General features: G+C 39.1%; 3 protein-coding genes and 1 long non-coding RNA gene across 44 annotated transcripts in view; 1 reads left to right on the top strand and 3 right to left on the bottom strand.

Annotated features, from left to right (window-relative positions):
- Positions 1-10,993, bottom strand: part of LOC127369243 (NACHT, LRR and PYD domains-containing protein 12-like) — a 54,813-nt gene extending 43,820 nt beyond the window's left edge. For 17 of the 32 annotated variants that reach the window (XM_051410379.1, XM_051410395.1, XM_051410377.1 and 14 more), the window contains exons 1-7: positions 10,858-10,993; positions 9,272-9,507; positions 6,076-7,864; positions 4,138-4,311; positions 2,546-2,719; positions 2,205-2,366; positions 787-960 (exon numbers count right to left, since the gene is read on the bottom strand). In XM_051410379.1, the coding sequence (XP_051266339.1) occupies positions 787-960; positions 2,205-2,366; positions 2,546-2,719; positions 4,138-4,311; positions 6,076-7,864; positions 9,272-9,507; positions 10,858-10,988 (2,840 nt within the window). In that variant the 5' untranslated portion in view covers positions 10,989-10,993. The remainder of the gene's footprint in view (positions 1-786; positions 961-2,204; positions 2,367-2,545; positions 2,720-4,137; positions 4,312-6,075; positions 7,865-9,271; positions 9,508-10,857) is intronic. The other 15 variants (XM_051410378.1, XM_051410384.1, XM_051410394.1 and 12 more) reach the window with 3 other exon arrangements.
- On the top strand, positions 10,099-12,932 carry LOC127369247 (uncharacterized). The gene is made up of 3 exons (XR_007886043.1): positions 10,099-10,466; positions 10,877-11,514; positions 12,574-12,932. It is a non-coding gene; the product is annotated as an uncharacterized LOC127369247 (long non-coding RNA).
- A 2,262-nt stretch (positions 12,933-15,194) lies between these two features.
- apodb (apolipoprotein Db) lies at positions 15,195-19,916 on the bottom strand. Of its 4 annotated transcripts, XM_051410414.1 has the most exons (6): positions 19,755-19,827; positions 19,504-19,542; positions 18,548-18,692; positions 18,349-18,470; positions 17,190-17,275; positions 15,195-16,093 (listed from the first exon to the last, which is right to left on the bottom strand). In XM_051410414.1, exons 3-6 carry the CDS (start codon positions 18,656-18,658, stop codon positions 15,861-15,863), a joined length of 552 nt encoding a protein of 183 aa, XP_051266374.1. In that variant the 5' UTR covers positions 18,659-18,692; positions 19,504-19,542; positions 19,755-19,827; the 3' UTR covers positions 15,195-15,860. The 4 variants fall into 4 exon arrangements, with proteins under 4 accessions (XP_051266374.1, XP_051266373.1, XP_051266377.1 ...); XM_051410413.1 differs by lacking the exon at positions 19,504-19,542 and having other exon boundaries at positions 19,755-19,916; XM_051410417.1 differs by lacking the exon at positions 19,504-19,542 and having other exon boundaries at positions 18,548-18,663; positions 19,755-19,902.
- Positions 19,917-21,686: 1,770 nt separating this feature from the next.
- The window catches only part of LOC127369427 (rho GTPase-activating protein 21), a 78,420-nt gene continuing 75,394 nt past the window's right edge, over positions 21,687-24,712 (bottom strand). For all 7 annotated transcript variants that reach the window (XM_051410803.1, XM_051410804.1, XM_051410801.1 and 4 more), the window contains one exon: positions 21,687-24,616. In XM_051410803.1, coding sequence (XP_051266763.1) covers positions 22,937-24,616 — 1,680 coding nt within the window. In that variant the 3' untranslated portion in view covers positions 21,687-22,936. The remainder of the gene's footprint in view (positions 24,617-24,712) is intronic.

The raw sequence follows: 24,712 nt of genomic DNA, 5'->3' as shown, positions 1-24,712 counted from the left end.
TCAGGGTTGAAGAAGGTTCAGAATGTGGAAGTTTAGAAAATGGAAACTCCAAACACCTGAACCCAACGGCAGGTTGAAAACTGTAAAATACAGAATGGTAAAAAGAGCTCTCATTAATATTAATGACAACGTGCCGCTGCTTCAATAAAGACGTAGTGACGTCAGCTCTTGACCTCTGCCAGCTCCACCAGTGGCTCCATCTATACAAACTCATGTTGTGCAGCCAAACACAAATAAAAGCACACAGAAACTGATTTAAGATTCAACTGAAGATCATAAAGCTGTCAAATATGTCAGGATGAATTTTGGGGAAATTTGAACAAAAGGCATCTACAATCATTATTTTAGGAATAGTGGAGTTATAAAATCAAAGAATCTTCAGTTTAAACTATTCAGTCAGTATAAACATCATATAGCTTCATTAAAATGTTGGAAAAGGCAAATACTGAATATTTGTATATTTGTTATTGTCTGATAGTTGAAGTAGAGATTATTAATTTATACTGTATTTATGTAAACGCTTGGTGTGCTTTATAAAATGAAAATCAAGAGGTTCAGAGTGAATTATCCAGTGTAGATTTTTTTGTTATATTCAGGTTTTAAATGTGGAGCTCAACATTGCTCTGCCACAGTCAATGGACTAAACCACTGAAGAAGAAAACAGACTTTAGCATTAAGATACTCAGTGTGGATCAGTATAATATCAGCCTCATGTCTGCACTTTACTGTCACCACAACTTTCACATCATATTAATCTCAGCACAGAAGGAAAAAATGGTGTCTGACCCCAGAGTCTCCAGTCTACAGTGTGGACTCTCCAGAAAACCACACAGCAGCTTCACTCCTGAATCCTGCAGATTGTTGTGACTCAGCTCCAGCTCTCTCAGATGGGAGGGGTTGAACTTCAAAGCTGAGACCAGATTATCACAGCTGATCTCTGACAAACTGCAGTCCCTCAATCTGAATAAAGAATAAATTAGGAAGATAAAAATAATTTATAATCCAATCAGATGTTTTCAGGTTTTCAATGTGTAGCTCAACATTACTACACTGAACAAAATTATTAATGCAACACTTTTGTTTTTGCCCCCATTCATCATGAGCTGAACTCAAAGATCTTTTAACTTTCTCTATGTACACAAAAGGCCTATTTCTCTCAAATATTGTTCACAAATCTGTCAAAATCTGTGTTAATGAGCACTCCTCCTTTGCTGAGATAATCCATCCACCTCACAGGTGTGGCATATCAAGAGGCTGATCAGACAGCATGGGTGTTGCACAGGTGTGCCTTAGGCTGGCCACAATAAAAGGCCACTCGAAAATGTGAACACTGATCAATAACAGGTCTGTAATTAGAGGATGGACTATATTGATCCTTTAAACAGCTGCATTTGGAAATATGCTTTGATCTGTATCTCTATGTATGTGTCTGTGTTCTGATGGATCAATATCAATGATCAGACATTATTTGTAAAAACACATTGAAATCAACAGAAACTAAGGAAACATTTTTACTTCAGCAAGTAAACTTGGTCAATTTAAAACTAAATTAACATGTAAGATGTAATTAAAAGATATAAAAAGCTTTTCAAGGATGTGAAACATAAAATACAACATTTTCAGCAAACATTCATGCATAGCTATGTTTTAAATCATAAACTGAACAAAAATAAAGAAACAGGAACATCATTATGACACGTGCAAAGGTTTGGGTACAACATTGTCAGTACTTCGTAACCCCCTGGCAGATAACACAGCTTGCAAAAAATGTTTGGAGCCAGACAGAAGTCTATCAGTTCTTGTATTACGGATCCTGTTGTAGAAACATGATGTTTGCTTCCAGAATTTGCAGGTATTAAGTAGAATACATTCTTCCCTCCACCCGTGCAATGTTTCCTGTGCCACTGGCTGCAACACAGCCCCACATCATAATAGTTCCAACCCCATGCTCAACAGTTAGCAAGGTGTGCTTTTCATGAAATGCTGCTCCTTTTTTGCTCCCAACATAACTTTGCTGATTGTGGCCAAAGAGTTCGATTTTGACATCATCAGTCCACAGCACTTGTTTCCAAAACACATCAGGCTTCTGTACATGTTCAGTTGTATACTTCTGATGTCTGCTAAATCTTTCTTCAGGTTTTTTGCATTCAGATGTGGACAATACTGCTGAAACCAGCATGGACAGACTCCAACCCTCTACTGACCTCAGAGTCCTCAGAGTCTTCACAAGATCACACAACCGCTTCACTCCTGAATCCTGCAGATTGTTGTTACCCAGGTTCAGCTCTCTCAGATGGGAGGGGTTGGACTTCAGAGCTGAGACCAGATAATCACAGCTGATCTCTGACAACCTGCAGTACCTCAATCTAAATAAAAAATAAATGATGTAACTTTAGAACCACGATGAAGAAACCAGACTTAAGGATTAAGATATATATTAAGATAGGATCAGTATAATATCAGCCTTATGTCTGCAGTTTAGTTTCACTCCAACTGTCGCATCATATATTAATTTTAGCACAGAACTAAAAAAATTGTGTCTGACCTCAGAGTCTCCAGTCTACAGTGTGGACTCTCCAGAAAACCACACAGCAGCTTCACTCCTGAATCCTGCAGCTCATTGTTAATCAACTCCAGCTCTCTGAGATGGGAGGGGTTGGACTTCAGAGCTGAGACCAGATAATCACAGCTGATCTCTGACAACCAGCACTCACGCAATCTGAATAAAGAATAAATGATGTAGATAAAAATCAATTTATAATCCAATCAGATGTGTTTAGGTTTTAAATATGTAGCTCAATATTACTATGTCCTAATCAATGAGCTTTTCTCTAAACTGAGTAGAGTGTCTTTGTCATTGTATTATTGTGGATCATCATAATGACATCCTTCTACAGACATCACCACAACATTCATACACATTTTTTTTTTTAGTATTTTTTGGGGCTTTTGCCTTTATGATAGTGACAGCTAAAGACAGACAGGAAAGGGGGGCAGAGAGAGGGGATGACACGCAGTTAAGGGCCGCAGGTCAGACCCGAACCGTGGGCCACTGCAGCAAGGACTCAGCCTTGGTACATGGGTCGCCAGCTCTACCCACTGAGCTAACCGGGTGCCTATTCATACACCTTTTCATATCAAAACTGAATCAACACAATAACATGCTGCTGATCTCAATCAAATCTGTAATAATGATCAAATTAAACATGTTGTTACTTTTGTTACTTTTATTTTCTTCTGTTCCAATTCATAACAATCGTGTGTAATTTTATGAAAAATACTAAGACAGGTGTTTTTATACAGAATACCAAAAGGGCACATTATTTCTCACATAAAATCATTTCAGAAACATATATTATTGTTAAACATATTTGTAATACGGCCAGAAAACAGCCAAAACTCCAAACTCGAGGCTTTAAAACAGTTCTCCATAAACCAATAGGTTCACACTTGGTCTCACATTTAACAATAAAATATTATAAATAAATAAGATGGATAAATATTAATTTACTTTTGCAGCAGTTTGTCTAATAACATGAATCCAGCCCCAACTCTAAATGACAAACTTAGTCACATTAGTCCTGTACAACATAAAACCTGGTAATATGACTAATACCACCAACTAACTAATTATACTTTACTGACATAACATCAGGCTGTAAATATAACATAAAGTCATTTATAAACTGCAATACCTCATAAACTGAAGGCAAAAGTGGACAAACATAAACTGGCAACCCCTAATACCCCATGGCTTGAAACTACAAGAAGGCTGACCACTGCAGCTGCAGTATACGTTAAAGATATCAGGCATTTCTATATAATCTAGAAAACGCAATAAGGGGTGGAGAAAATTTAAAAAGAACTAGTTTTTGATATATATATTGAAAGCTATACAATATACAGGTTTGAATGGGGATCTTGACTTCTCTACTTTTCTGTAACTGTCCAATCATGTTTTTCACGTCTTGTGTCTTTAGGCACTTGAGGCCTTTGAAAATGATTTTCACCTTCTTGTCTGGATGTAGTAAAAATGGTTTACCTAGCTGAACATGGTCTATCATCACTTTAAGTGTGTTAAAAGTGTTTAAAATTTGCTAGATAAACACTGTACAAGAGCAAAATACATGAACTGACCTCAGAGTCTCCAGTCTACAGTTTTTACTCTTCAGTCCAGCACACAACAGCTTCACATCTGAATCCTGCAGCTTGTTTTTACTCAGGTCCAGCACTCTCAGATGGGAGGGGTTGGACTTCAGAGCTGAGGCCACAACTGCACAGTGAGTCTCTGAGAGTCTACAGCCAGAAAGTCTGTGATGACAGAGAATATAAAACTTAAAGCAGCTGCAAGGAACTTTCATTTGTGTTGATTATTTTGCCCCCTGTGGTCCTGTTTCCACCACCTAATTTCATTGATTTCAAGGGGAATACAACTGAATCGGACCCCGTGGCAGGCATAAAGAACAAAGGGAGCAAAGCTTGCGAGCTACTTCAGGCAGTCAACTAGAGCTTCGCTGAGATATACACATGACATGGCTCACTCCATAATCACTAACCAAGCACACCCTTCCAATCTGTCTAATTAAACTGCACAATTTCTCTGTCAATGCCGCTGTTGCTCTGCATCCCTATTGCTGCCTGCTGCGCTGTAAGCCCCACCAGCACCCCAGCATCCATCTGTAGGCTCCGGCTAGGGGTTTACGGTATTTGTGTGACAAGTTGTATATAACAATTTATTCACACATACAATTTATTTTGAGTTAAACATAATTCATTTGAAAAGCTAATTTCAGTTTGATATTATCACAGTTACTATAGTATCTATTTTTAGAATATGTAATTTCATTTATGGTAGTTGTGAATGTATATGAAGACTATGCAACAAGTGAGTAATGCCAAGAAGAGGAATGCAGATAGGTAATTCAGATCCTTATCTGTGTGGTTTAATGGTTCGTTGATCTGTTGGTAATGCCTCAGGCCTTTTGCATGGAAAAGACGTTTTGTTGGACTTATTTGTTGTTGAATTTCTTGCTAACTCAGACGTGTTAAGCTACCAGCCGGATACCTCGTGGTCACGCTGTAGAGTCTGAATGTTGACATTGGTGTTTAAGCTTGTTACTGTTTCATATATATTAATATATTTGTGTCTAATTCATGTCATAACGACGAAAATCAATAACTCAACAAGTTAAAAATACATTTCATCATTCAAATGTCCCATGATAACTTAGCTTGTAAAAGTATAATTTGCATGTCGTGTTTATTTGGTTTAAACAATGTTAAAAAGACACTCATGATATTTGTGGCCCTAAAACTGAGTGTCCATTGTTTGTATGCATTGTTTCAAATAAGATTCAATACAGACGAGTGAAGGAAAGAGCTGCGTGTGTGTTTTCCTCATCCTTCTCCCGTTACTATTTAAGGGCACAACATTTGCTCATTACTCCCCAATATCTCTATGTAAACATATCTGCGGGGAATGATGAGGACGCCAAATCTAAATATGCTATATTGTTGTAGTAAACATTTCAAACATGAGTTGTCTGACTGAATTATAGATAGTGTATAAATAGAGACAGTCCGTCGTACGACACAGCCTAGAATCTGCATACATATATAATAATACAATAGCATTAATTGCAATAAAGTGATACAGAAAAACCCTGAACTTCAAGTGATATTAGTTCCAGCTGACCAGAGACATTGCACGTGTCTGTATATAAAAATAACAATAAACAGACACATTATAGAAAAACATAGTGCAGACACTGTATATATTATAAAAAGACTGTTAAAATTATTTTAGCACAAACTCTTAAGTCCTCAAGCTTTTCTGATGGATTTCTATCAAACCTCCATCACCCAAAGAAAGATAAAATATGATAGAATACACACAAAAATAGTTGTAGTTTATCAACTTTTTATTTTTTATTTATGTATAATTACTTCAATAAGCAGGTTTAATACTAATATAATGTATAGAGGTTTTATATAGTTGTATGTGTGTATCTTTACTCCAATACTGATGGCTTCAGCTTTATGTTGCTTTATAATATTAATCACATCTGGACTTACTGAGCCTTTCTGCAGTTCCTCACAGCTGGAATCAGTCTCAGTTTTCCCTTCACTGATGTGTTGAACTTCTGCAGGTCCAACTCATCCAGAACCTCCTCTGACATCTGCAGCATGTAGGCCAGAGCTGAGCAGTGGATCTCAGAGAGTTCCTTCTCTGATCTGTTCTCTGACTTCAGGAACTCTTGGATCTCCTGATGGACTGAGTGGTCGTTCATCTCCATCAGACAGTGGAAGATGTTGATGCTTCTGTCAGGAGAGATATCATCACTGTTCATCTTCTTCAGGTTGTTGATGGCTCTCTGGATAGTTTCTGGACTGTTGTCTATCTGACCCAGCAGGCCTCCTAAGAGTCTGTGGTTGGACTCCAGAGAGAGGCCATGAAGGAAGCGAACAAACAGGTCCAGGTGGCCATTTTTACTTTCAAGGGATTTCTCCATGGCTTTCCAAAGGAAGACATTCAGGGATGAATGAACATTTTGACCCACACAGTCCTCCAGAACGTCAGTGTTCCTGTTGGTGTAACAGTGGAACATGTAGACTGCAGCTAGAAACTCCTGAATGCTCAGATGAACAAAGCAGTAGACTGTTTTCTGGAAGATCACACTCTCTTTTTTGAAGATCTCTGTACAAACTCCTGAGTACACCGAGGCCTCCGTGACATCAAGACCACACTGCTCCAGGTCTTCTTGGTAGAACATGATGTTTCCTTTCTCCAGCTGTTCAAACGCCAGCCTCCCCAGCTTCAGAAGAACTTCCCTGTCAGCCTCCATCAGCTCCTGTGGACTCTTCTTATGTCCCTCATCATACTTCTGCTTCTTCCTCTTTGTCTGAACCAGCAGGAAGTGTGAGTACATGTCAGTCAGGGTCTTGGGCAGCTCTCCTCTCTGGTCTGTAGTCAACATGTGGTCCAGAACTGTAGCAGTGATCCAGCAGAAGACTGGGATTAGACACATGATGTGGAGGCTCCTGGAAGTCTTGACGTGTGAGATGATTCTGCTGGACAGATCTTCATCACTAACTCTCCTCCTGAAGTACTCCTCCTTCTGGGCATCAGTGAAGCCTTGTACTTCTGTTACCCTGTCAACACATTCAGGAGGGATCTGATTGGCTGCTGCAGGTCTGGAAGTTATCCAGACGAGAGCCGAGGGAAGCAGATTCCCCTTGATGAGGTTTGTTAACAGCACATTGACTGAATACTTCTGTGTGACGTCAGACACAACCTCCTTGTTGTGGAAATCCAGTGAAAGTCTGCTTTCATCCAGGCCGTCAAAGATGAACAAAAGTTTACAGAGAGTGAGCTGCTCTGCTGTGACCTTCTGTAATGTTGGATGGAAAACATGGAGCAGCCTGAGAAGACTGAACTGCTCATCTTTGATCAGGTTCAGCTCCCTGAACGAAAGCAGAACCACCAGAGTGACATCTTGGTTTTCCAAGCCCTCTGCCCAGTCCAGAGTGAACTTCTGCACTGAGAAGGTTTTTCCAACGCCAGCGACGCCGTTCGTCAGAACCACTCTGATGTGTCTCTGTTGGTCAGGTAAGGTTTTAAAGATCTCGTGGCACTTGATTGGAGTGTCATGGAGGGTCTTCTTCTTGGGAGCTGTCTCAAGCTGCATCACCTCATGTACGGTATTAACATCTTCACTCTGTCCCTCTGTGACGTAGAGCTCAGTGTAGATCCTGTTGAGGAGGGTTCCACTTCCTGTTTCATCAGTTCCTTCAGTCACATGTTTACACCTCGTCTGCAGACTGATCTTATGTTCATCTAAAACCTCCTGCAGACCACCACTCACTAAAAAAGACAAAAAAGTTTGAGTCAAAGATTTGAAAATCTGCTGATTATTTTTTTATTACCAATAAAAAGATAAATATATATAAATATAAACAGAAGTAAACCTTATAAAGTCCAGTTTTGAGGGAACATCAGAAAATGTTATTCTGCAGTTCCTATGTCGGCCTGGTTTTCTTTTAATTAAGAACGGGATAAGAATGTAATATTTTAAATAAAACTACATTTTGTTTCTAGAGCAGCAACTGTAATGTTTACAACAGCAAAGTCAATATAAGAACTCAATAATATCTCACTGTATACAAATCTAAAATGTCAATAAAATTATATAACATATTAATAATAAATAAATATTCCTGACATCAAAATACTGAATGATGGTTAGAGTATCTGTTATTTATTGTCTCACTCTGATGTGAAACTCTTCTGGTTTGTCTCAGCCAGCAGCTCAGTTGAAAACAAGAATTTGCCAGATTTTAAGATACATGGCAAACTAAACTAAACACACAGCTTTTATTTTGGTAGCAATTCACTATTGACTGAGCTCAGCCCTGTGCTTGTGTAAAACATAGCGGAGGTGGATGATTGAAAGCGGACAGAGCAGATATCACTTCTACAAGTTTTTACTTGTTGCACAGTGTACTGATAAAGTGTTGGCTTTTTACTATCAACAATTTTATTGCTTGATTTATTATTTTATTGACTTCCAGTAACAAGCGTAGTTGTCGTCAAGTGTCTTCACACAGATGTGGTTTTGGTTTTAGGGAGGAGACCATCTCAGGTCAGCCTGTTAATAATCACTAGGTCAGACAGTCACTCGTGTAGCAGCGTTTTTTTGGAGCTGTGATGCCAGGAAGCATATTTTCACTCATGTCACAAAAACCTCTGTGCCACATGTAAGTTAGCACAATATGCTGAAGGATTTTAGTGTTACTCACTGTGTGGTTATGTACATTATTACACAGTGTTTCTGAGTGATAATTTTAGCTCAGAGCCTGTTCCTCAGCCAGGAGGCTCTTGTCATCTCATGCCTAAACTACTGCAACTCACTCCTGTCTGCCTGCATGTGCCATCGGACCTCTGCAGCTCATCCAGAACGCAGCAGCTCAGCTGGTCTTCAACCTACTGAAGTTCTCCCACACTACACTGCTCCTCCACACCCTGCACTGGCTACTGGTGGCTGATTGAGTCAGATTCAAGTCACTGTGCTACCAATGGTTGAAGCTCATCATACATCCAGGACTCGTAGCAGTTGAGCTTATTTGATGAAGTTGATGTAGTTACATGATTCATGCAATTTTTGGGTTGTATCCACATGGTTGAATGAATTTATTGTAAGTCTCTAAATAAACGTAATGTAATGAAATGCAGCAGGTTTCATTAAGATTAGATTAAGATGTACAGTCTTACTTTGTACAGAACTGGTCTGACTGGCTGTCTGCAGTCCAGCTCTTTTTCTGGATCTTTCTCCACACTGGGGACAGGAGGAGTCTCCTGATGAAGCAGACTGGTCCCAGTATGAGGTGATGCATTGTCTGCAGAACCAGTGTCCACAGCTGTTAGAGACTGGATCCTTCAGGACGTCCTGACACAAAACACAGCAGGACAGCTGCTCCTCGATAGAAACATGACTCCTCTTCCTCTCTCTGTGAAGACATTTCTTTATTACTAAATTGATTTGTTGATTGTTGATGAAAAATACTGAGATTTGTCCCACACTGTCTGGAAGCTCAGATGGTCACAGAGAACATTAAAAGTGTTCTTTTCTGTTTGGATTCAGCATTCAGCATTCAGTCTGTAATGAAAATGATTCCTTTTATTTCAACTCTCCTGCTTTCATAAACACTGAGTGCTTTACCTATCTGTCTGTCTTATTAAACATTTATTGATCTGCCTATAGTTTGTTATTAATACAAACTCAACACTTCGTGCAGCTGTTTCACAATAAAAGCCTTCCATTAAAGAGAGCTGATCATGTCCTTCACTGTTCTACAGTCACTTTGGGCAGATTTGCCCGTGTGAGATTAAACTGAGGTTAGAAGTGCTCTAAATATATATATATATATATATGTGTGTGTGTGAATATTATTATATTATATATGAAATATAAATCTTGAAACAATGTTTTGTTAAAGAACAGTGTCTGCAATAGTTCTGCTTCATGGAAATAGATCTACTTTGTCTTCATGCTCAATGAATCATCTTCCATCAGGTCACAACAGTTCTCTTACTTTATGTCTGAGGGTCCAGGTTCATTACTGAAGTTCAGAGGAATATGTTTTGACCAATCACTCTTCATAGACAGACAGCTAGACACTGGAGACTCTGCTCTGTCCTCCTCTTTGTCTACAAATACACTCATCTTCTGGACTTCAGTTAGTCTGAGACAATAACACTGACTGAGTTCAGAGCACAAGAATCAAGAAAAACAGGTTTGTTCAACAGTCATACGCCAGACTAGGGAGAAGTGAGGGGGTGGTGGCGAAAACATGAGTTCAAAAATCCACTTACTGAAGTTTTAAAGCTTTCAGCTGCAAGCTCCAGATCATTTAACACAAGTAATCAGTTAAAGAGTAAAATTAGAGAATCAGGACACAGAATCAAGGTGAGTAAAGCTTTTAAGTAAACAATAAGTAATTAATTATTAATTAATTCAATAATTAGTAAAATTACTTTTTCATCCAAACAAGAAAATATTTTCAGGATTAATATGAGAAAAATAATTACACATTAGAAAAAGATTCTTTCAGACATGGAATAGTTACAAATATTTACAGTGACTTCAATATATAATATATATATTATATCATATATGAAATATAAATTCTGAAACGGAGGTTCTCAAGTGTTTTGCTAAAGAAATAAAATAAGATACATTTTAGTTTGAAATAGTGTCTGCACTAATAGTTCTGCATCACAAAAATAAATCTATTTTATCTTCATGCACAATGAATCTTCTTCCATCAGGTCAGTTTACAGTAAAAACTGTTTCTTACTTTGTGTCTGAGGGTCTAGGTTCATTACTGAAGAATGGAGGCTCATCTTTGGAGTAATCACTCTTCATAGACAGACAGCTGGACACTGGAGACTCTGCTCTGTCCTCCTCTTCCTCCACACAAACACTCATCTTCCTTCAATCAGTCAGTCTGAGAGATAAAATAATAACACTGACTCAAAACAGAAGAATCAGGAAAAACAGGTTTGTTCAAGAGTGACACGCGGGACTGATAGTACAAGCAGTAACACACAGAGCCGTTTCTTGCTATATGCGGACTATGCGGCTGCACAGGGTCCCGCAGCTACCAGGGGGCCCCCAAACTGCAAGTTCAGCCTCATATTTTATTATATTTTGGAGAATTAAAAGTACCTGTCTTTATTTGCATGTATTGCATGCATTCATTATGCATTTATTTGCAAAGCATGTAAGTGTTAAGGGTAATCAGGTCAAAATCACCTTTGGGCTGGGCCGTCACGTGGTAAGTGACGTGCAACGACAGGTCTGACGGGATGATTGACAGCCGCCCACCTTCCACTGAAGTGACGAGAATAACCGTAGACGCTGATTACAATGTCATCGAAACGTACTTACGCGTCTGATGCAGAGAAACGCAAAAAGAAGAAAACAGATGAAGAAAAACGATCACAGGATAAAGGTAAGGCATTTGATGTGGGGGGGAGGGGGACACATCATGCCAACTTTTGAACAAGTTAGTTTGCTACTTTTGTAGACCGCATCAGACCAGGTGCTGAAAAAAGTGTGAAATGTGTCTTTATTGAGTTAATAGAATAAAGGTTTCACAAATCAGAGACTGTGTTTTTATGAATCTTCAGGGTCTGTACATTAATCCAGTCCAGATTTGAGAGGTCTAGGTACAGTGGTTTTTGATCTGGACCTGGTCTAATGAGGTCTTGGTGTAAAACAAAAACGGTGAAATCTCCCCTTTAGCATTTTCACAAATAAAATAAAAGTCTCACAGATACAATCGTAGGTGTCAGGCAAAGCTGATGTCTTACCTAAAATGTCTAAAACGTTTTCACATCAAGAAGTGTCACAAAAAACAGACAATCAGTGGACAAACAGTCGCACTGCACAACAAGTTAATTTCCCCTTAACTTTCCCCTTAAGTGCCGAATCGGAGGCTGGCGAATCGGAAGCCAATTTAAAGAAATGTGTCTCAAGCATAGACCTGTGCTACTATTTTATAAATAAAACCAATTATTATCAGACTGATTACTGTAACTTTAGTTCCAATTCTTTACTTAATTGTATTTTTATTTACTGTGGTTTGGTTACTGGACAAATCTGCTGACTTAGTTGAATTCCCCTTGCCAAATTTACTAGAATATATATTGTGACAATGTAGTTTACTAATTTGAACAAACCTGTACATTTAAAGTGTCCTGTACTGCATAGGACTGCTAGTTGTCCACTTTGTAATGCACTGCAAGATATATGCATATACATATTCCTTTTATATCATATGGTGCTCATCACTCATTTACCTTCATTTTTATTAATTAACTAGTATAATGTGGAGATAAACACAGAAAAAAACTGGTAGATGCTTAAACAGGGACACTGTTTATTGTATATTATTGTAATATAAAAACAGATTCAGAATGTTAGTGTAGTAGTGCAACACAGCTGCAGTTATATGATATGAATATTTGCTTCTGATTGCTTGGTAACCTAAGGAGCTTTGTCTTTGCAGGAGCAATTTCCTACTTCAGAGGTCCAGTTCAAGGAGAGCCAGGGGGACCTTCATCAGCTTCTGACCAGAAAGCAGAAATTTTGAGGAGGAGGACTGTGATCATACAGATCCTCATCACAAAGTAGTGATGTTGTACAGTTACAATACTACAATACATACTACTATATGTAACTACATAACTAGTTTTTTTATTGATTTTTTATTGATTGTGCAATAACATGGATGCTGGTCCATTATACTTATTTATTTAAGTAAGTTTAGTTATTTATTTTTTACTGTTTTGGAATGGTGGGTTAAAGCTTTTTTATGTTATGCCACCTTGTTATGCCACCAAGTTTAGATTAAACATTTTTCAAGAACATACTGTATCTGTTCATTTATTAATGTACTCTAGCCTGCTTTCCTCTTAAAATGTAACAGACTGCTGCATCATCACAGAATATATGAAAAAGTTAGGAATCTCTACCTCAGAGTTTGAAAAAGTAGGGGCCCCCAAATAGTACCTCGCATAGGGCCCTCAAACAGCTAGAAACGGTCCTGGTAACACACACACACACACACACACACACACACACACACATACAGAGTACTCTGTATAGTATAGATAGAGTATAGAGTATACAATATAATATAGAACTCCACCTGGTCACTTTTCTTTAAACCTGTACTTGTTTTCTTGGGTTACAGTAGGTTTAATCTGGATTATTCAGTCAATCACAACTTTGTATCCACAGATGAATCAAACTGTTGAGTTCATTCTAACATTTCTGTCCTCTACAGTCCACAGGAAGAAAACTGACTCAGAGACTTTATTCATAAAATAATAATAATGTTGTATTAACACTCACCCTGCCTCAGCCTTTAGTTTTCCTCCTTCTGCTCTGTCGACTCAAAATGGAGACTGAACACTTCCACTTTCAGGGTTCCCTCCCTCTTCTCATGAACCTGGATCACCTGTGTGTGTGTGTGTGTGTGTGTGTGATGCTCACACAGATAAACTGTTCAACATGATGTGTTCATGAGCGTCTCTTGGCTTGAAAACACAATGAAATGGAGTTTTGATCAAAATGTTGGCAAATATGATGTTGTGTTTAAGTTACAACTAAAGAGCTGTAAACAAAATTACATAAATGTTTTCTTTTAACGACTAATAGACATATATGTATTCATGGGGTGGCATGGAGACTTTAAGGGGTGGCAGAAATGCTGATTTAAGTTGTGAGTAGTAATGTAAGTGTGTGTAAGTGCACCTCTATTGATGTGTATCTGACTTAAACCTTCATCTGACTATAGTGAGAGACCACAAACTCCCACTGAAGGTACCCAGAATGGTGACACAGACTCAAAGAAAGCAAAGAGAATTTACAGTTTCACTCCATAGCATGAACATAAAATATTACTCTGTAAGCCTGTAAAATTAAACATGGAATAACACAACATAATATAGTTTGCTTCATGTTCACAGAACCTTATTCCTCAATGCATTTTCCCACTACATTAAGGAGCTGGTTGTGGACCTGAGGAAGGCCTCGACTCCACTGACCCCTGTTTCCATCCAGGGGGTCAGGGTAGACACTGTGGAGGATTACAAGTACCTGGGAGTTTACACAGACAATAAACTGGACTGGGCTAAGAACACTCAAGCCCTCTACAGGAAGGGCCAAAGCTGTCTCTATTTTCTGAGGCGGCTGAGGTCCTTCAACATCTGCAGGACCACGCTGAGGATGTTCTATGAGTCAGTCAGTCAACTGGTGCTGCTAATGTGCTATAAGTTGATTAAGGGGCAATACCCGGATCAATGTGCAATACACTGGATTATTATGTTATTCTTGTAATTATTCAATCATTCTTTGTGATTATCTATAACACCACAATCTTAAACTCATTATTATTTATTTTCTGTCAGCACATACTGTGGAATATGTTTACATTTATATTTACTTTGTATACAGGCTCTTATTATCTTATTAGTATCTCTTAGGCTCTTACAATATTTCAATTTCCTTTTCTTCTCTTCCTATTACTTTTTACTTATAAGTATATACCTATACATACATTTCTATTCTATATATTGTGTGAGATATTGTAATATATGTATTATTTCTATCCTTTACCATGTGTGAGTAGAACAACTGTTACAAACAAATTTACATAATTTTTCGGAGTCTGTTCCCTGTGGATAGAAGCGGTATTTCCTTTGATCATTGATTTCAAGGTGAATCCAACTGAATCCAACCAAAACAGACGTACTGGCAGGCATTAAGAATAACTATATAGAAATAGTTTAACCTACTATGCAACAACTCCTTGCACAACCTATACCTTACAATAATTGCACATATACAGTTTAGTTATACACTATTATAGTGTTAAGCTTACTGAATACTGTATATAGTGTACATATTTTATATATTTTTATTATTCCTTATTGTATTTTTACACTTCTCTACTTATTGCACTCCATTTCCCCTGTGCTGCTGTGTCTGACTCCCATCCATAAAGGAACATCTTATCTTATCTTAGCCAATCTTTGCTTATGTACATTCCTCATCTTCTCGTTGTTGTTCAGTTGGAGTTGGTACAATACTCACCAGATAAATGACAAGTGATCAAACAACTGCTTAATGAATACAGCTTTATTATTATTATCCCCCATATTTTTTGCCATCATCACGAATATGCTTGTTTATATAATGTAACATGTCCTATAATATCAAAATACAATATATTCACAATGAGTAACTTCATTGAGAATTGGTGTTGATGTAGGTTTTACAATTCCATTTCCTCCATCTTTAAAAGTATTGAGCTGTTACAAGAGAATTAAAATATAAAAGCATATTTTAAAAAGATCTTTAAATGCTTTCATATCTGTTACACATTAGATTTAACTAATTTTTGTGAGACATATGAGGAGCAACGTGCTGTAAAATAATGGAAATCAAAGCAAATAATTTAATAATTGCAATATAAGGTTTGAATTACAGAATGAGTTCAATTCCACAAGGTAACCTTTTAATCAAATGATCAAGTGAATTAATTGATTAAGCTAAATACTTTTATTTTATTATTTCCACTTATTTAATTGTTCTAAAGCTATAAAATGCAATAACATAGGCAGCAAAGCAGATATATTATCAAAAACTGCTTTCTCTTGTGACTTGGAATTAGCAGTATGTTTGATATGATGATAAACGGCCCAGTCTGGTTGATCAGGTATTCAGCTCTGCCTCATCTGAGTGCTGTGACTGGTTACAGTGCACTGGAGTGGAAGTCTCCATGAATCCCTAGTTATCCTTGCAGCCTGTCTGATCTGTGGCCTTCATCCTGAACAGGTCGATTCCTTCATTGATCATCAGTTCTTTGGCATATCGCACGGTCTCTGGAGGCAGGAAGCGGGACCGGCCGAGGATCCAGGCATAGTCGATATGGAATATGCGGAGGATGTCGGTGCAAGAGTACACAACGGACAGGCTGGTGTAGTCAGTGGTCAGAATCCAGTAGGGGCTATAAGGAGTAACTGGGAGCAAAGATCACATAGACATAAGAGAAAGAGATGATGATTGTAATGTAACTGTACATCATATTCCACCACATATAAAAGCAGAGTTTATAAATGAATTTTAAAAAAGAAACACAGTATACTAAAAAGTGTAAAACAGAGACATCAGAGTAAGATTAAAATCAAAACCTGGAATGAAAAATGTAAATAGTAAGAAAATTACAGAGAAAAGAGCGTTTATGTGGGGAAAAATATCACATTTCCTTTTAGATCACAGTTTAAATAAATGCAAGTATCATCTGCATACTGATGAACAGTAACACTATAACGTCTCTAGCCATACTACCTAAAAGCTAATGTCAGTATGCTAAGATTCTCACATTGACAATGCTATCATGCCAATGCTAATGTATATCATCTTCACCATCTTAGTGTAGCATGTTAGCTTGCTAACATTTGCTAATTAGCATTAGCTGTGGCTGATAGGAATTTTATTGGTTTTCCAGGTATTTGGTCATTAACCAAATAAAGATTTGGCCTGAGGAAGGCAGCGTGAAGGGTTAGTTATTACTATTCAGGGGAACATGAATGTCTGTAGCACCAACGTTTATGGTAATCTATCCAATAGTTGAGACATTTCTTCAGTATTATCAAAGACAGTATCGATATCAGTATCAAATATTATGGCAGTTTGTCCAATAGTGAGAGATGAGATAATCCTGTTTGGACTGAAGGGGAGTAACTGACCAACATTGCTGTCCCTAGAGCCTGCCTGAGAGGTCAGACTTGAACCTGGTCACCTTAACAGCTGCGCCAGTAATGTTACGCTCAAGTTGACTAAAAAGGACATAAACATCTACTGATGAGTATGTGGACCAGAACAGATGATTCACAGACAGACAGACTGACATTGTTATTGACATCACAAATGCTGCTGCATCATGTGTCAGCTGATACATCATCATTCAAAAGCTATGTGTGTTCTTTAAACAGCAAGAACTCTCATTTCTGTTCAATGTTATGTCTACAATGTTATAAGGTATGAAGGAGATTAGGAATGAATAAAAATGACAGAAGCAACAAATAGAGGATAAGGATGAAGACGAGTACTTACAGTATGAGAAGCTGACTCCAAGTTTGGCAGGTTCTCTTGGGTCTTGAATCACTGCTGTCCCTTCTGCTGGCCTCACTTTGTCTTTACTGAGAGAGACAGAGAAACAATTCAGTTTTAACTTTATTAAACTAATATGAAGGATACACCAAATCAGCAGAGCTACACGCTGTGTTTGAGTGAGGAACAAACAAAATAGTGACAGTGAGAATTCAAGTCTGGGTTGCATAGTGTATAAGGCCAAAGTTGGTTGAGTCCTCCAGTCTTTCCTGAGGTGTGCCACCACCACGCCATCAGTCTGTATTGTTCAGTGTCTATATACTTATCTAATAATTAATTCTGTATTGGTTCTTGCAAGCAAAATGAACTTTCATACTTGCTTGTAACCCTTCATTGTGTGTCATTATGATCCAATCCACATTTTCACCTACTTTATTTACTGATTAGTTGTGTTACTGTCCTGTAACAATACAGGACAGTAACACAACTAATCAGTTTTCGGCTTTGCAAAGGAGAATGAATCGATTTGAAGACCAGAATGGACAAACAGAGTAAGTCGTGTCTATTGAAATGGGACTACTCGCCCTAACCCAAACAATCATAATCTAATCTGCATTCCGGCCCTCAGTAGCACCGGCCTTGGCCAAGGAACAACTCCTCCAGGAGATCGCTGCAGTCGCTCTGCCCTATTCCTCCCTCCCTTCCCACACGGACACCTGTTGATAGTTGACTCTGTTTAGGACCCGATCAGGGACGTCTCCATGGCAACCTGCTGTGTTATCACGATGACGCCATGTGAACTGAGGCACTGATTGAGAGGCTAGACGAAGCGACTCTCCAGGCTTATGTGCACACACGCACCCTGGTAGGTGGAATTTGTTACCTCTGGACAACGCCATGCTAGCTGTTTCCCCTCATTTCCAGTCTTTATGCTAAGCTAAGCTAACTTAGCTGCTGGCTCTAGCTTCACATTTACTGTAGAGATAAGTAAATGCAGTTCCCAATCTGTCAAACTATTTCTTTAACAGAGCCCAGAGAAATTAGATGTAAACGATGTACACAACTGGTGTCTTTGTTTCCCACGCAAAATCTCTGACACTGAGCAAACAAATCAAATGTTCCTTCAAGTCAAAATCAACAATAAAAATCCCTCAGTACTCACTAGAACTGGGTGTTTAACACCCGGATGGTTCCATCTTTCCTTATGGCGTAGTTGGCCTCGATGCACTTTCCTCTCTCGAAAGAAGCAGGGAGCTTCTCGATCTCGTACCACCTACCCAGGTACTGTTAACAGAAAGGCCCCTTTAGTTCTGTGTAGTTCAGAGCACAGTGCGTATGAATGAGTGTTTTTATGTGTTCACCTGTTCCACGTTGAAGCCGGGCTGCACCTTAGGAGTAGGACAGGGACCCCAGTGATAGGTCTGAGCTGACACCAGAGGGAGCAGCAGCAGGAGGAAGTAGACGGCAGACATTGTTCCTTCAGGAGAGGACGGAAGATTATAGAAGCTGAAATGAAAGAATTCACATCAAAGTCTGTTTACAGGAAAAGAAGTAGCTTTAGGTAAAAGTAGCAAAACCATAATGTAGGAATACTCTCTTACAGGTAAAAGTAAAGAAATACAGTATACTTAAGGTCTGTAATTATTAGGCAGAATGTTCCATTTCAGAATAATATATAATACATCAGTTTAATATTGCAGCTGGTAAAAGTGGAGCTAGTTTTTATTTATTAATTTGATATATTCATATCATATATGTCATACATATTTGTTGATGCTAATGTAGTTTTTTAAATGGTCTAATTTGTATTATTTTAATGTTCATTATGGATTAATGTCAAATAAGGGTGGCGAATATTAGTAATATTAGTATTGCTGTGTGTTTATCACAGTTATTATAGTTTAGTTTTAGTCTTTATCAATTGGATCTAGAAACAAAAATGAATGACATGACATGTCTTTTCACCTCTGCTTTTAGTGATTACAGTCTAACTCCAGTCCATAGGGTGTTGGCATTCTACATGACATACCTGCAGGTATTTACATTTCAGCCTCTATTGTCCTCAGTAATGGTCGACTAGGAGTTCATGGTCTTGTGAAGTAAGATAGCTGAGCCAGAAAAGTCAGAAGAACAGTATGTAATCTTTTTTTTGCTTTGTTTTTTTTTTTTTTTTAACATCTATCCTTTAGTCTCTTTTCAAAACATCACAAGTTGCCACACCTGTTCTTCTGGTTTCACATAACTGCTTTGTACAGGCTTCAGAATTCTTTTATACAGAAGGACATACTACTGTCTGACAATAACAAAAACACAGTACCAGTTTCCCACGGGATTTCAGCCGAAAGGAGTTAAAGGTGTGAAAATAAAAATACAACATATAGTAAAATACTAATTTAGGAGAACAGAGGATAAAACCAAGTGGAAAACAAGTGGAAGTGGAAGAAATTGTTTAAAGTTTGAATTAAAATATTTTTTCCTGTTAATACTGCATATATATATATATATATATATATATATATATATATATATACACAATCCCCCTCATTCATAACATAAAACCTGTCTTACCCTCAGGTGTGCCGGAGCCAGGTGGAGGTCTGTCTGTCGCAGCTGCCGATGGGAAGTGTCTCGAGCTCTCCGCACAAACGCTGTGTTCACGTTCACGTTACGTGACTCTGGCAGCACGAGGCAGCTCGTTAGGTAAATTGTCATCATGCGCACATTCCCGCGTTGAGACAATGCGCACGCTGTGGTAAGGGTTCAGGGTTTTATTCATTCAGTTCCACACGTGTTTTTATTTTTAAGCACGCATTTAGTTACTCCTTTTTTATCAGAGTTTTATCAGAACAACGTTTTATAATTAAATTATTTACTTTTTTTCCTAAAAAATAAATATAATTTATAGCAACTTTTAAATGTGGCTATTCATTGATATTCATATTTATGTTGTATTGCTGATAAACTGATAAGTAGAACCTTTCATTGATGTTAAGCCCTATAAGTTTTATTTATCCAGCTACACTATTTTATGTCTTTTATTTTGTCATTTGTTTTATTTTACTGTTCTATGTAATTTTATTATATTTTAGTCATTTTATTCTATTTAATTCTCTGTATTTGCATTTGCTTGATTTTGCAGTTGTTCTCATTTAGTTTTTTCAACTGTAAAGCACCTTGCTGCACTGTTTTAAAGGGTGATTTAAATAAAGTGTATAATTAGTCTTATGTGACATACATTAGTGTACCACGCTGTTATTCTTGGTGCTACCAGCAGATGGCGCCACAGTAAAAAAGAAAGTCAAATTCAGTACATACAGTAACTTCAAATCATTCATATGTTGTTGATGTGTTGTCGTGTTTTGGGTCAAATTCTAACTTGTACTTGTACTTATCATGTATTTACTCATTATTTATTCAGTTTTATCTCTCAGTGTGATGTTTTAACAGCTGTTTCAAAGCCTTCACTGTACTGCCAGGAATATGACGTAATGTTATCTGTTCATATAAAAATTTAGACAAAGTAACATGTCAGAATCAGCTTCCAGGGAAAATCTTTCCTGGTTCCTCAAACCTTCACATTCCCAGAAACAACGCCCAGGACATGACCTCAGTGTCCTCAGCCCTGCTGACACATAAGAGGGTTTTTGTTTGCTTTTGCAATCCCCTTCATCCTGATGTCAACTTAAATTTACTTTTCTTCTGCAATATGTGCAAAAAGCTGTCAGCAGTATTAACCAACCCTAAAAACTGAGTTACGTTCCAGCCACTTTAGCCTCACACACTGATTGCAAACAGAAAGCTTGACTCTCAAATCTCCTGCATGTAAAAGTCCTTCCATGTCTCTTTTCAAATCCAAGAATTCCAGTTGGTATCTGCGTTTTAATTCACCAGAGAGAACAAACTTCACAGTTGAAGTATTTATTGAAAATTACTTCCAGGATCTTGATTGATCAACTGAAATTGGCCATTTTTTTTTTTTGGAATTCTTAAGCTGCTAAACATCAAACTTCTCTTGGAGGACACAACGTTGACAATGTATAACATTATTTTACATTTTAGAGATGCTAGGAAAAGGCCATTCTATACAGCAGGAATTCATTGATTTTTAAGACAACAAATCAAAATTGGTCAAACTTATGACCCATTATATAATTTACATTCACGCTACCAGTAATACTGCAATAGTTTTTATGTTTATTAACCTTGAAAATTGTTGTTTTTTTGAGGGGGTGGATGTGTTTGCTATATATTCCCGTAAAAACTAGACTAGAAGTCAAATTGGGAAAACAAATGACGTGTTCCCATCAGCCACACATTTATTTCAATTACTATTTTATGAGCATGTTTACTTTTCTATTACTGCAGGAAACTGAGCAACGGGCTGCTTTCACTACATCAATGTGACAGTAAAAATACTTGTGCAATTTGGCAGAGATTAAGAATAAGCTTTAATAAAGTCTTTCTAGAGCATAAAACAATGACACCAAACAGACAGAAGGATCTAATAAAGATTATTTATTTCCAGTGTTTGTTGAGGGAGGGCATTGCACCCATGTTTTGCTGTACACAGACGAGATGTTCACTGTTCAGAAAACATTGTCTCATGCAGTTTTAAAGTTAAGTTTGTTTGTTTGTTTTCTCCCAGGTTTTAAGCGCCCATGCATTTTACTGCACATTAAAAAAACGGGGCTGGGGGGATAAAAATGTAAAGTAAAACTAGAATGAAACATAGACACTGACATACATTTGAATACTCTGATGTTGCTGTGAGTTTAACTAAAAACAGGAAAGACCACAACACAAAACAAAACAAAAAAATTTGGAATGCCTGTGAGATTATTCTCCCCTAAAAATGCTTTAAAAATTCTTCTCGTCTTGACAACTGTTGGTCAAAACAGTTTGAAAAAAGAAAAGGAAAAAAAAGAGGCACTTTTTCTTTTTGAGATACAAACATGTGTAAAAACTTACTTTTTGGACTATAACTGGACAAAGTTTGGAAATAAAAACTACTGTACCAAGCATTACATACTATAGTATCAGCATTTCATTACGTTTTTTTCAGTCTTTATTTGATAAAACTATAATAATCCTCCAGTCCCTCAAGCTAATATCTGGCTGTTGTGACTGTACTGTGAAAAAACAAACTTCCCACAGCACCCAGCTCAGAAAGCAGCCCTCAGTTACATCCACATACTTCAAGTACAGGCAAGAAAAAAACACATACATAGTTTTTGAAAATGACAATATTGTCACAAGCAACTAGTGTTAGTCCAAAGAGAGTAATACATTCTTCATACCGCTTATAATAGGAAGAACTGAACCATGATTCCTTTAAAAAAGCCTCCTGCATTCTTCAGTAATAGTCAAGTTGACCCTTTTATAGTGCTGTATAACAATCCAGAGTCCATTTCTGTCCTTTTGAACATCACATATCAACAGCAAAGTCACAGTCTTGCATTAGTAGGGTTCGATCTCAGGAGCAGGAGGAAGTCCGAGTTTTTTATCCACGTCTGTTCCAGTATGGCCAACAAGTCAGTGGAATTACACACATAAACATCTCTTCAGCATTATTCCAGTAACAATCATGTAAGCCTATACACAGTATGTACAGTAGATACATAAAGTATACTTTGTAGAAAAAATATTGTGCAGTAACCTTAGCTAAAATACCCACATTCGTACATTTACGCATTCATTCCGTTGGTTTTAAAATCCGTACAAACACACTAGACAAGACCCCTCTTGCCGTTTCACAGATACTGGTAGAACCGTGAGCGGACAACTTGCGCTCCAGACAGTTTGTGTGGGTGAGCGTCTGCCCCGAGGCTGGCTTTGTTTTTGCCCTGCAGCCCGCTACCGTTAACGTGCTCCCCTGCTAGCGGCTGTGCACCCGGGGACGCAGAAGGAGGAGGTCTTTCCGGAGCTACGTCCTGGGCGTCTGCTTGATCATCCTCAGGAACGGCTTTGGGCGCAACCTCAACGCTCGAATCAGAGCCTCTGCACCGCTCTCTGGCAATCCAGTCTCGGATAGAGAAGTCCTGAGAGGAACATCTGGGCTTGAGGCGGTCCAGAGCAGACAGTTCGGCCGCCTGGTCCACGCCGCCCTGCTCCCTCCAGTCGTTGATGACCGCCAGCTCTGCGAAGTCTCTCTGCCCGCCCATGGTGTGCCTCCGACGGATGTTCTTCTTCTTCCCGCGAGCGTCTGGGGTTCGGTTCTTCTGGGTGAACATGTCGTCAGCAGACGTGCGTAACCTGAATTTGAGCCGCTCTGTGATCTTAAGGTGCCAGGCCGGTTCAGGGCGCTCCGACTCGCTGCGTGAGGACGAGCTGAGGCTGCTTGTGGACCGCCCTTTCTTCATCACCTCCAGGACTCGAGAGAGCCGCGTGGAAGACTCCGCTCTACCCTCGCTACGCTCCCCGCTCCCAGCAACACCTTCCACTGATGATTCACTGTCTGTTTTCTGTCTGAGGGACCACCTTCTGGAGAGGGTGTCACACTCGATCATCCTGTGCGAAGGGAAAAGCCGCCGTGCTTCCAGTTTCGGTGTGGTGCTCCCCTCAGCCGCTCCACCTCCTCTCGGTTCGCTCTTTTCCAGACTCTGCTCTGGGCAGGGCGTAGACTGGCTGCTGCCACCGCCCGGGGCAAAAACCGGGAAGTCACTTTCGCTGTCTGTCTCCATGGGTCGTCCCTCGCTAATGAGCTCGCTGCGTTCGTCATCTGCCTCCTCCCCGCCCTGCAGCTCCGGACTGAGTGCGCTGGACTCTGCACCGGTCAAAAATGTGATGGAAGAAGTGGTGGAGTAGTCTGAGGTGATGGAGCTCACCTCTGCACCGGCGGACGCCCCCGGACCTGCTCCTAGTCCGACACATGCTACCGCAGTAAGGTCAGCGGTCGCTCCTGCAGTCCACTTTTTCGGTCTTGACCGTGGGACTGACGCTCCAGAGCTCATGGTCCCGAGGTCTGAAGTGTTTTCATCGAGCTGGGATGGGGGATCCGACAAGGAGGATTTCCCTTGAGGAGCAGTTTGGTAGGCAGAGATGATTGGGGAAGGGGAGGGGGACGGTGAGGGGTGTCTGGGTGGAGTCTTCTCCTTCAGGAATAAGGAGTTTCTATGCTCTCTCTTGGCTTTAGGTGTGAGCTCCACAGTTCTACCGTTCTCTTTCCTCTCCTCTGCTCGTACTGGTTGCTTTGCGTTGGGTTTAGCGTTGGGGCTCGGGCGAGTCTCGCTCTGTACCTCAATCTGGAGGCCGTGGTGGTTCGGCTTCTGGCCAGGGATTTCCTTCTTAAGGAACACAGCATCCAGATCATCATCTGAGCTGCTAGGCTGCGGCTTCTCCTTTGACTTCTTTCTTTTGCGGTTGGCTGCAGCAAAGATGGAGGAGACCAGGAGCTCTCGACTGCACTGGTCCTTCCCTGAGCCCCAGGAACCCTGTGGAGCAGGAAAGGCAGGAGGATACAAAAATGAGTCTTTTTGATACTGAGAAACACAAAGCAGGAACACGTCAAAGAGAACAAAAACCCTTCA

The sequence above is a fragment of the Dicentrarchus labrax genome, unplaced genomic scaffold (genome assembly GCF_905237075.1).
Source record: "Dicentrarchus labrax unplaced genomic scaffold, dlabrax2021, whole genome shotgun sequence".
Classification (NCBI taxonomy): domain Eukaryota; kingdom Metazoa; phylum Chordata; class Actinopteri; family Moronidae; genus Dicentrarchus; species Dicentrarchus labrax.
The sequence above is the reverse complement of the archived record's forward strand: the minus strand, read 5'-3'. Positions and strand labels throughout refer to the sequence as shown.

Bases quoted from the DNA above. Each gene is read 5' to 3' on its own strand.
- apodb (XM_051410413.1), bottom strand. From the start codon at position 18,658: ATGTCTGCCGTCTACTTCCTCCTGCTGCTGCTCCCTCTGGTGTCAGCT. The intron at 18,471-18,547 runs GTGAACACATAA...TTCTGTTAACAG, and splicing joins CCGGCTTCAACGTGGAACAG to TACCTGGGTAGGTGGTACGA. The intron at 16,094-17,189 runs GTAAGTACTCGT...CTTTGCTCCCAG, and splicing joins TGGAGTCAGCTTCTCATACT to TTACTCCTTATAGCCCCTAC.